The sequence below is a fragment of the Peromyscus leucopus genome, chromosome 11, assembly GCF_004664715.2.
Source record: "Peromyscus leucopus breed LL Stock chromosome 11, UCI_PerLeu_2.1, whole genome shotgun sequence".
In the NCBI taxonomy this organism is placed as follows: domain Eukaryota; kingdom Metazoa; phylum Chordata; class Mammalia; order Rodentia; family Cricetidae; genus Peromyscus; species Peromyscus leucopus.
This window is the reverse complement of record NC_051072.1, coordinates 52,646,001-52,658,434: the sequence shown is the minus strand read 5'-3', so window position 1 is coordinate 52,658,434 and position 12,434 is coordinate 52,646,001. Positions and strand designations below refer to the sequence as shown.

At 43.4% G+C, this 12,434-nt stretch overlaps 1 protein-coding gene across 2 annotated transcripts in view; it reads right to left on the bottom strand.

Moving 5' to 3' along the window:
• The window catches only part of Sv2c (synaptic vesicle glycoprotein 2C), a 179,509-nt gene that overhangs the window by 81,733 nt on the left and 85,342 nt on the right, over positions 1-12,434 (bottom strand). For both annotated transcript variants that reach the window (XM_028871674.2, XM_028871676.2), the window contains one exon: positions 8,690-8,870. In XM_028871674.2, coding sequence (XP_028727507.1) covers positions 8,690-8,870 — 181 coding nt within the window. The remainder of the gene's footprint in view (positions 1-8,689; positions 8,871-12,434) is intronic.

Here is a 12,434-nt window from a genome sequence, read left to right as displayed (position 1 = left end):
AGCTGTATTCAGCCATGAAGAAGAATGAGATTATGGAATTTGTGGATGACAAGATCATCCCGTTGGCCAAATAAATAAGACTCAGAAAGACAAATATGGTATACAGAAATAAATGTTTAACACCAAGCAGAAGGAAGACACTTTGGGGAGGAAAGAGGACCGCGGGGGTGGGGCAGATGAGAGCAGTAGAAAGGCAGACGTGAGCAAAGCACAATGATGCATGTGTGTGAGAACATATGGAATTCATACACTAACTAGAAAGGTAAACTATGAGGGGACAACACACTAACTATTTGTTTTTGATGATGGTATTTACCACGTTAGGATAAAGTTTCTGAGAACACAACAGAGATAAATATTTTGGTGGGAGTGCTCACAGTCCATGTATCTATCAGTAGCTCTTAAAAGTGGTTTTAGCAGCCAGGCGTTGGTGGCGCACGCCTTTAATCCCAGCACTCGGGAGGCAGAGCCAGGTGGATCGCTGTGAGTTCGAGGCCAGCCTGGGCTACCAAGTGAGCTCCAGGAAAGGCGCAAAGCTACACAGAGAAACCCTGTCTCGAAAAACCAAAAAAAAAAAAAAAAGTGGTTTTAGCTTTTTTTTTTCTCCTTTGACCCATGGCTGTGGATGTCAACAGATGTCTAGAGCTATTCAGAGGCAATGTGAATTGTTACGACTCAGGATGATAGACATCTCTCAATGAATAGGACAGGTCCCCAGGAAGAATGAATTAGGCAGCCCAAAGTATTAACAGTGCTAATGATGAGAAACAATTACAATGAAGGGAGATTTAATGTGAAAAATATAATTGGTTTCATATTTTAAAAATCCATGACTCAAGGATTAAGTAATTATCTTATACTATTTGATGGGTGAGACATCCCTAAATTCCCTTACCACAGAAACCTTATTGTTCATTATATCATGATAGCTAACTATGAAAAGCTGCTCAAGCTCCTTTCTTTGAAGCTAATCTGTGATGGATGTTTACATAAATGAAGCAATCAGAGCAGAGTGGTTTATAAGGAACTTCCTCAATATCAGGCATTAAATCTCTCCTATGAGCTTCCAAAAATGCCAAATCTTAATTATCCTTGGTAACAGGAGGCACAGAAGGAATAACCATTGAAATCCACATTATACAGGGAGAAAATTATCCAGCAACCAATGTACATAAATACGCACAAATGAACTGAATATCGATAATTGACAGTTTAGAGCTGAGAAAATAAAATTTCAAATAATTTAACAATTTTAATTTTAGTAGGTAATGCTAACTTAAGGTTATTTACAACAATATTTATACAACTATAATGATAAGAAGTTATAGATTGAAACATATTCCTAGAATAAGTTGGGACTCTCCTCCGGTACTCAGACCTCGGTATGTGTATGATTCAGTTTGGTTAAATATCATAGAACATATTTACTTATTTTTCTCAGTAACCTAAGATGAAGTCACGAGTGGGACATTATGTAAGACAAAGAACACACCAGCCTTGCAGGCAAGATTCCCCCTCTTTTGGGAAACAGGAAAAAGTTATGTAAGTTGAATCAGGACAGTGTAGCAGGTGATAGAAGATGTCGAAGATTACTCTCTGCGCAAGCTTGACCGTCCTGATCCCTCAGTGCTCCAGTCCAGATTGGGGGTGGCGGGGGGGGGGAGAGGGATGTTCATACTGAATTATGCTGGCTGCTACGGCTTGATGAGTTTTGTCCAAAGGCCCATGCACTCCAGGCTTTGTCTCCAGCCTACCCAGTTTTGATAGTGGATAGAACTTTTGAGGTGGGATCTAGTTGGAGGTGTCATGTCATTGGGGGATGTATTCTGGAAGGGAGTATTTGAAACCAACATCTTCCAGTCTTTTTAAAATATTTCTTCTGTTTTTGATATTACAATATAATTATATCATTTCCTCCTTCCCTTTCCTCCCTCCAAACTCTCTCATAAATTTCTCCTTGCCTTCTTTTAAATTTGTGGCCTTTTTTTTTTTTTACAAATTGTTCTTACATGCACATATGTATATGGCTATACATATGTATATGGCTATACATATGTATATTCCTAATTATAACCAGCCCAGTCTGTACACTGTTACTTATATGTATGCTTTCAGGGCTGACTATTTGGTATTGGGTGGCCAATTGGTGTGTTCTCCCCTGGTAAAGACTCCCACTCTCAGCTTTCCTAAATTACCTGTAGTTCTCTGAGTAGGGTTGAGGCCTCATATTTTTCCCCTACCCACTTTGGAATGTCTATTATTGTTGTCCTTATTTAGCTCATGTTTAGGCAGTCCTGTTAGTGAGATGTTATGGGTGTAGCTTCTGACATTCCTCGAAGAAATAATCTCACAGCAAACTCCCTGATCCTCTGGCTCTTACAATCTTTCTGCTCCTTCTTCTACAATGTTCCCTGAACCCTGGGTGCATCTGTTGGCACTGGGCTCCACAATGCTGCATTTTGATTGGTTTTGGTTTTCTGTAATGGTCTCTGTCTGTGGCAGAGAGAAGGTTCCTTGATGAGGGGTGAGGACTACACTTATCTGTGGACATAGGGACACATATTTAGAATGTAGTTAGGGATTATGCTGGTTGAGTAAAGTGGTGGCTGTAGGTTTTCCTCCAAGATCTATCTTTTTTACTTCCTAGCTTGCATGAGGCGAGCAGTTCACTCTCACAGGCTACCAGCTTTTTGGGGTACTGCCTTGCCACAGGCCCCAAAGTGACAGTATCAATCAGTTATTGACCCAAACCTCCAAAACAGCAAGTCCCCAGTGGCACACCACCTCCAACAAGAGCACATCTCCTAATCCTTCCCAAATAGTTCTACCACCAAGGGACCAAGCATTCAAATATATGAGGCTCATGGGAGCCGTTCTCATTCCATCCACCACAGGATTCTACTTCCTCTTTCAATTCTTCAGTAAACAAGTGACAAAGAATAATTTCACTCCAGGGGCTTAGGCAGTGGTTCAGTGGGGAAAGTGAACCCAGGAAGACCTGAGTTCGCATCCTCAGCACCCATGTAATAAGCCAGGTTTGGCAACAGAAAGGCTATAATTCCAACACTGATGGACAGAGACAGGTGGATCGTGGGCAAAGAGTTGGACAGACAATTTAGCTGAAAGGGAAGGCTCCAGGTTCAGTGGGAGATCCTGCTTTAAAAAAAAAAAAAAAAGAGGCAGAGAAACAACAGAGGAAAACTTTTCTTCAGATTTCAATCTCTGGCCTCCACATAGGCACCCAATGAGTGAGCATATCCACAAACACATGTATACATGTGTATAAAACACAAAACATATAAAGAATACCTTAATGACTTTAGTTATTGCTTATTTACAATGTTATTTTTAAATAATCTCTCGACCTTCCATTTTTGTTAGGAAGTGGGAAATAATGTGAAAACATAATTAAGAAGGTTGAAGTATCACTATAAAGTCACATGTTCTACACAGACGATAAGCAGGGCTCAAAAACTACCAGGAGCGGGCGGACCTGGCAGCTTTTATTAAGACAAGTATTATGGTCATATACAAAGAACAGTGGATGGTCTAGCCTGTGCCAGGCATAACAGCCACAAATAATGCACTTGGGAAATAACCTTTTAATCCTTGCTTAGAATCAACAAAAAGGAGGGAAGACGTTATGTGCCAGGCAAATTACATAGCAATCCAGAAGCAACTGGTTAGGCTTTAAATTGCACCCAGAAATAAAAAATGTCCAAGTAACAGCTCAAAAGATGTCAGCATCAATTTTTAACTTTTATTTTCTTGAGGAATCTCCACACTGATTTCCATAATGGCTTTAGGATTTTGCACGTCCACATGAAGCAACTTTGCTGCTCTTGGGCATTTACCCAAAGGATCCCATATCCCACCAGAGACACCTGCACATCCATGTTTAAGGCTGCTCTAGCCTAGATGAAAGAGCACAAACCGGAAACTCTCCGAGCAGGCTAGGTTGACACAGAAGACAAGGGTACTATGTTGATTAGAAGGCACGTGTTTGTTATAAAAAATCAAGATAGAAATAATTGGGACAGGCACACTTACTGGGAAAGGATCTCCTCAGCCACTGGAGAGCTTTAGTTCTCCAATCACCAAAACCGTAATATAAAAAAGAGTATTTTTGGCCGGGCGTTGGTGGCGCACGCCTTTAATCCCAGCACTTGGGAGGCAGAGGCAGGTGGATCTCTGTGAGTTCGAGGCCAGCCTGGGCTACCAAGTGAGTTCCAGGAAAAAAGAGTATTTTTGACACAGGAAGTTATTTTCTCAATACTATGTAAACTATAAAGATAGTATTTTGTAGGAAACTTGGTCATTTGAAAACATTGATTTGTAAACATAATTTGGGCAGATCTGTGCATTGATAACAAAAGACGATAACAAAAAATTTTTAGTGCAACTCTTCAAACTTGTTTACAGTCAGATTGGTTCCCCCAAGCCTTTAAATCTGTGGATACATATACACTCGCAGAAGCAGCCTGGTGCCTCAGGGAGAAAAGGCACAGCCACAGATCAGGATGCTGAAACTGTCTTGTAAACAGAAGCTCTTAGGGCTCTTGAAAGAGTTGGAAGAACGCATTCCCCCAACACCTGACTGGCTCCATGAATAAGACAGAGGTGATTATTACAATTGTTTGTGAGACATTATAAAAGCACACAGATACAATCAGTCACTCATTGAAAACATCTTCTGCTCACACTCCCTCTAGATCTCTACTTACCCACCCACCTACCATCTGTCCATCTCCCCCTTTGCCCCTTCAAGCTCTGCACAAAGCAGACCACCACTTGCTAGAGCTGTAGACAAAACAATGTTTCCACCTTCCAGAGACTCTAAGGATGAATTCTTTAGGGTGCATAAGGCTAATGTGTGATCACGGGATGTTCTGAGTGTGGAAGCTATTTTGCTTCATTTCTTTCCCACTGGGAACAACATTACCTTTACCACAGGGTAGACGGGGAGATAAGGTTTGCTAAAAAGGTCAACCTTTGCATCAGACAGTCTTGTGAAAGGCACTGTCTAAGATAGTGCCTTTCAAAAGAAATAATAGAGTGAGCAGAACCACGTGCATAATCATGTACTTTCTAGAAGAGATACTAAAACAAGGGGAACAAAACAAGGTTAATCTTAATATGTTCATTTATCAAGTATTATTACTTAACACATATTAACTGTAAAATTATCCATGAGATAGTATTTTTTTACATGCCCCAAGTCTTCATATTTGGGAGAATTAGCTCTTTGCACTTATAATAAATGCATTGCAGCTGGGTAAGCCACATTTAAGGCATTTGGTAGCTAGCTACCTGCGGCCAGTTGGTTGCCATATTGAACAACAAATCTTCTAAGAAAACATTAGTCCCCTGTGTATAGTCTGGTTTGATATTATTTTTCAATTAAAGATCCAAGCACAGGCCAGGAAATGTCCTCCCATTCAGTTTTCTGAGGTCAGAGATCCTCCTGGAACTGGTCTGTTAAAACATTTAGAAGCACCCATCATGTTTGGAGTTTGGTGGCACACACAGTCAGACTCATTTCTGGTTGAGTCTCAGACACAGCAAGCTTGGTTATGACCACAAGCTTTGGAGCTGGACACCCTTGGTTTGAAACCTGGCTAGATCAGTCACGGTGTGCCCTCGGGTAATTACCACCCTTTCCTGTGCCTTACCCTCCTCACCTACGATATATAGACAACCATAAATGCATGATAGTATTCCCTAGTGGGGACCAATGAGGTTTAGGTGAGTCAATTTGCATTGTGGAACCCATCTCTTCTCACAAAGCAGGCACTATTCGGGTATTTAATAAGACTTATTTTAAAAATCTTAAAAAAAAATTTAAAATTAATTTTTACTTTCTCAATGTGGTCAGTAAATTATTTCTTAGGAGAAAACACTTTCGAATGGAAAACTGTGTAGTTCTGAATCCGACTGAAAATCAGAAAACCCAGGGGCTATAGACCATTTGGAAAAAAAACAACCCACCCGGGCTTTGATTTTCTAATTAAGGGAAAATATTTTTGAATGTCTACTTTTTTTAAAAGCAGTTGTGAAAATAAAGCTCCTGGGAGAATCCTGATCAGTGGCAAGGAATTGCACCACAGTGTTCCTGTCATCCAGTCAGTTAATGAGCACCACACAGCTATGAGGTGCACGTGGCCGGGCTCCGCTCACACTGGAGGACTCGATTCTTCTTTCCTTTCCAGTGTACAGAGACAAAGAACCCTGACTTTCACGACTGCTGCTCCACCCCCCCCCATCATGTTCAGCGGTGCCAGGTCCTCAGTGAGCAGCTCCCGATTCTGACATTGCCTGGCATCCTACACATTATCTTTCCCTTAATTAACAGTGACTGGAAACAAATAATTTAATTCTGGGGCAAACGAAAATGAATTAATGGTGCCAGCTCCATTTCCCAGCTTTCTAATTGTCTGTAACAAAGGATAAGAGGGACGTGTGTTGCCTTGGTGTGAGATTCATTTGAGGAAATAAATGACAGATGGACAATTAGTGAGATTCTATTCCTCACCCAAACAAACACTGATGTACCCAGCAGGAAAATCTCTCTTTGTGCAGAATAAACATTTGAAGTCACAAAGATTATGTCTGCTGGACACATTTATTTTCTAAGAGTAAACACCAAAGACTTGGCTTGGTGAAAAGGAAAAAACAAGGCAGAAATCTGAGCATGGCAGCCACACCTGTTATGCCAGCATTTGAGATGCTGAGGCAGGAGGATCAGGTGCTGGAGGCTATTCATTCTGATCCTCATCGTGTGATCCTATCCCGGGGGCCCGGAGAGGGAGATGAGAACATGCCAGGAGCGTTATTTGGCTATTTAGAGACAACAGCGAATCTCAGCCTAAAATCAAACCTCCCTCCAGTCCCTTCGACATTCACAGCAAAGACAACTGGAAGACATCCAAGCCTTGCATTTAGAATGTACGGGTGACTTAATTATGATGTTTGCAAGTTAGCAGGATGCAGTATAGCCATTCCCAGTTATAAATCTGCAGCATGAGGGGTGTGGGCTCAGTGACCTAGGACTTCTCTTCATGTTGTGGTGTTTGCAATGAATGGACCTGGTGGGCAGATGCGCTGCCCAATGAGACTCTGCCACTGCCAGGAATAGCTCTTCCAGCGGAATATTCTGGAACCTTAGAATCAAGCAAGCACAAGATGGAGCTGGAGACTTCCTGACCCACTGTGAGCCAGACTTGAACTAAAATGTCACGGATCACCTCCCTTCTCACAGCCCCTCTGCTGGCTGGTAGACTGCGATGTCACTTGGGTCTACTGGAATCCAGTCGGCGTCCAGTAAGCTCTGAGAAGCCTGTTTTATTTATTTTGTCTTTTTTGAGGCATAGTCATCCCCTTTGGGGAAGATTGTGAGAAATATTCACAATTAACTTTCGCTGATGTAGTGGTATCCTTCCTCACAGAGACTTGGCTTCTCCCTTATGCAAGGAGTTCTGGGTCTGTTAAGTAGTGCCTACTTGGAAGCTGACTGAGGAGCCGTGACTGTTTTCAGTGATTTGAGTTAGAGTTTTGTTCATTCAATACGGAACATCTCTGCTTATACAGATTAAATAAGAATTTAACGGTTCTCCATTTCACTTCTGGGAACCATGTGACCTAGACATCGGTCTACAGGTTCGGGCCATTGTGACCACACCTTGCTCTCCTGTCCTTTCCAGTGCCTATGGCTGTGTTCCCTCAGGCAGTTAACATGTTGAGCAGTTGTCCTATATCTGCAGACTCCAGCCCTTCGGGGTCTGCTCGGCATGTACCGACAATATTCTGAAAAATATTGGTTTTAGTTGAGAATATGTGTGTAAGAGAAAGATATGCTGGGGTTCTCTGTCTTTGTAAGACAGAATTGTGTCCTGCTCTGTAGGCTGTGATCAACGGCTCCTGCTGGTATGAGTTCTCAAACTCATAAACCATCCTGTCCCCCTATTTCATAAAAAAGGAACTACTGTTTCTAACAACATGTCGAAAAGACTATCGCTAAGTCGTCAATCTGGAGGCCGAAATTTATATTTCTACAAATTTTTCCTTATATTTCTACAAGTTTCCCATACTCTCATAATCAGGCCGCTGTGTTTTTTACACTTACGGACCCAGACAGAGTAAGTGTATGCTTTGGTCTCTTTCAAGAAAACAGCTACACCATTGACACCCCTGCACATGGCTAGTAGTATGATTCTAGTTAACTCTGCCCAAATCAGGAAATTATGTTTTCCAAAGCAGGCTTCCCCCCTAGTTAAACACACAGAGGCAACCTAGACCAATAAAGCCACAGTGCTTGAGACAGCCTAATCCTGGATTTAAGAGCAGTTCCTAAATAATGTGAACCACTGTAGTAGGTACAGCTCTTTCTTACTTACATCTGCAAAAGAAATGTGTTTCTGTGCAAGCAGAACCCCAAGTTTAAGCGAAACCAGTCCCCTAGAGGTAATTCACACCACCACCCGCCACAGGAGCATGGGTGCTTAGTGCCTTCTTGGATTTAAGTGTCTATAATCACACTTCTAAGAATCAACCTCGTGGCTTCTCAGGCTGACACAAAAAATAGAAGAAACGTGTTACCCGCTTCTTTCTTGGTGCCGAGATCTTTTTAGCGTGAAACCGTACAATTTCGAGTAAACACGTTACTATAAAACAGGAAGGAGAAAAACCTTACCCGAATCCAGAAAGCAAACGACAGAGGAGAAAGAAGCCGTAGCCTTGCACAAACGAGGACAGGAAGGCAAAGAATCCGTTGACAGACATGCAAATCAGGAGAGACTGCTTCCTGCCCACCTTGTCTGCCAGTCCTCCCCAGAAGAAGGCCCCCACCATCATCCCGAGGTACACTATGCTGCCTGCAACACACAGAAGACAAAAGAGCAGGTCAGAGGTTGGGAACCAACAGCACACGGAACAGCCGACGAGGCACATATCACGCTCCAGCACTTTGCATGGGGCGCGAGGTGGGGGTTGGGGCGTGGAGGGTGGGAGGGTGGGTGTGGGGGAGTCGGGGCGGGGAACCTCTAAAAGCGCACCGTCAGGGAGACACAGCGATTGCCTGACAGGTTGGAAGTCAGCTCTGCCACGTCTTTGAGCAGCCTGACCCCTCAGGAGCACCGACCGTTGGGAAGTTATTTCCTTCGCCATCACACGTAGAAGACAAACTGGTCACACTGCACCCCAGCCTTGTGAGGTTTGGGTATGCGGTGGGAAGGCACGAGAAATCTCACAGAGCAATTCTAGGGGCTGGTTCCAGGTTTCTACTTTTGGTCCGAAAGCCCTGTGTGTCACCATGACGAGGACACGGTGGGAAATCAAGTCAAGCCCCGCCCCCCCAGGTCAAAGTGGACCTCCAAACTGTTTTAACACTCTGCTTGCACCAATGACCTGTGCTAAGGCCAGACCTTAACCCTTCCAGTCCAGTCCCACTTGAAGACTCTGCCCCTTGCTGTGAAGTTGAGAAAAGAGGAACTTAGCAGTTACGAGGATGAAATATAAACGGTTTCTACAGCTTTTGCTCTTCTCATCAGAGAAGGCTCTTAGAGCCGAGAGTTCAGTGAGACAAGAACTAGTTTTAGTATGTCAAGAAATGTTAACATTGGCTTTGGCCCCTAAGGAAAACAAATGGATAAGTAGGAGTTAGACATTCTCGCTGTCACTGGAGTGGACACCTGAATTTTTTTCTTTCAGTTTATTTATTTTTACGTTTTCTGTGCATTGGTGTTTTGCCTACATGTATGTCTGTGTGAGGGTGTCAGATCCCCTGGTACTGGAGTTACAGACAGTTGTGAGCTGCCATGTAGATTCTAGGGATTGAATCTGAGTCCTCTGGAAGAGCAGCCAGTGCTTTTAACCGCTGACCCATCTCTCCAGCCTTTTTTAAAAAAAATTATTTATTTATTTTTATTTTAAGCACATTGGTGTTTTGCCTGCATGCATGTCTGTGTGAAATGTCAGATGCCCTGAAAAGGAGTTACAGACGGTTGTGAGCTGCCATGTGGGTGCTGGGAATTGAACCCAGGCCCTCTGGAAGAGCAGCCAGTGCCCTTAACTGCTGGGCCATCTCTCCAGCCCCTTACTTGCATTTTCTAATTCACTCTCCTCTAAGAAAAACAAACCTCCGACAAACATTGTGCAAACCTTGGTGAGGAACGTAGGTGTGGTAAACGTTAGTCCAGAAGCCTTTCTGAAACAGTGACATGTTCAGGAGGAGAGACATAGTGAAGTTCCTTATGTCTAGAAGGGGCACTAAACAGGCTGTCACTTCAGGTTTTCATCCATTTCTTTTCCTTTTCCTCTCTCTCCCCCCCCCTCTCTTTCTGCCTCTCTCCCTCTTTCTCCCCAAGATGCTACTGTACATTCCTGGCTGGCCTAGAACTCACTATATAGACCAGCTTTGCTATAACCCTCCTGCCTTAGCTTCCTGGGTGCTAGGATTTACAGGCATGAATCACTTGTCCAAGCACTATTTTTAAATGTACATTCCAGATAGCCTGACATTGACCTAAGAATGCAAAAAAAAGGGGCTAATTTGTTGATGGAGATTAGTTTAAGAAATAGTCTGTTTAAACAGTCACATCCCCCTAATTATTAGTGACCACATAATTAATGAGTCGATATGAGGCTCAGGAGGAAAACACTTGGTGAGGCCTTCCAAACATCACATAAATACTTCTCACACAGCCATGGTGAATGAAAAGTGTCTGAACAACTGTAAACCAGACTCTTTCCTTACCCAAACCAGCTTCCAATTAGACTGGGATACTGCAAAGAAGTGGACTGAGCCTTTGTGTGTGACAGACATCATTTTCTCTTTACCACAGGACTGGCTGCACATTTCCTCCTCCTCAATAGTGATTACTCTTATCAATGAGATCCAAAGCGTGCCCAGAAGATGGTTTAAAGAATGCGTCTGCACAAAGCACTCAGTCTCATCCGAGGAATTGCATATGTAGCCGAGCCCTCATTGATAGCGTAAGAGGTACATGCTTGCCAACTGCACCTCTCAGGACATGGAGGCTAAGCTACTTTGTGATGGTGTCTGTGTCTTTTTTTTTTTTTTTTTTTTTTTTTTTTTTGGTTTTTCAAGACAGGGTTTCTCTGTGTAGCTTTGCGCCTTTCCTGGGACTCACTTGGTAGTCCAGGCTGGCCTCGAACTCACAGAGATCCGCCTGCCTCTGCCTCCTGAGTGCTGGGATTAAAGGCGTGTGCCACCATCGCCCGGCTAGGTGTCTGTGTCTTTAAGAATGCCTACACATCGGAAAGCAGGTCTAATGGTCAGGAGTGGGTGGCCTGTAGTTCCTGGGATCCAAACACTTGGAGGTCTTGCTTATAGTTATGGGTCCAGAAACAAAGTCCCTCACCCCCACAGGTCCTTCAGTTTCCTTCTACACCAAGAGAAAGCCGCCATGACAGCAATACTAATACGACCTCGCTGTGGCTCCCTCCTTCATTCTGCTGCAGGAAGTGAGGCCACAGCAGAGGTGAGCTGTCTGCATTCAGTCCATAACCACTTACTAGGGTTTTCATTCGCTCCCTTCCTCCCCGCCTCCTTCTCTTCCTCCATTTTCCTTTCTTTTGAAAAAGTCTCCCTATGTAGCCCAGGCAGGTCTTGAACTCATGCCTTAGCCTTCGAAGCCCTATGTTTACAAGCAGGTGCCACTGCACCTAGACTCCATTTACTCTTTCAATGACAGTAACAGCCCCTGCTGTTACTCACGCCGACTCTACATCTTTTGGGGTTTTGAAGAACATACCATACTTTGGTTCATTAAGCTTCACTACAATCTTGAAAAGTGGGTATCATTAACCTGTGTCATAGATGATGGAACTGGTAGATTATGTAGCACAATCTAACAGATAGGAAAATGGCACATGTTTCTCAGGTTAAACCCTGGAGCTATTCTCAGAATTCACAAGTGTGTTGAAAACACCAGGTTGTGGCTCTGGACCCTCCATTGGGACCCTTCAGACTTCCCCTTGATCGGGGCACTTAAGGGTTAAAACCTGGTGCTACAGGACAATGCCTGGTGCTGTGAAAGAACTATTCTGATTCCCAGGATACTCCTGTTACCAGGTCAAACACCACCACTGTTATTTCTGCCCAGCTCATCTTGGAAATACTATGCTCAAATCAAGAACCAGATGGTATAAAGTAGGCTCACACTAGCTATTGAGTTTCTGGTTGACTTCAACCATGTTCCATTTAAGGAAAGTGAATGTGAGTGCCAGAGGCAAGTAGTTAATCTAGGTCCTCCTTATCCCCTAGACTCTAATCACCCATGACTCCCCACTTCCTCCAACTCTCTGGCCATGAAGACATTCGGATATTCAGCCTCTTGAGAGAACACAGTTTGTAATCTGGACTGAACGGCTTATCAAAAAGGAAGTCAGAGGGCAACGTCTGGGCTAGACCTTCC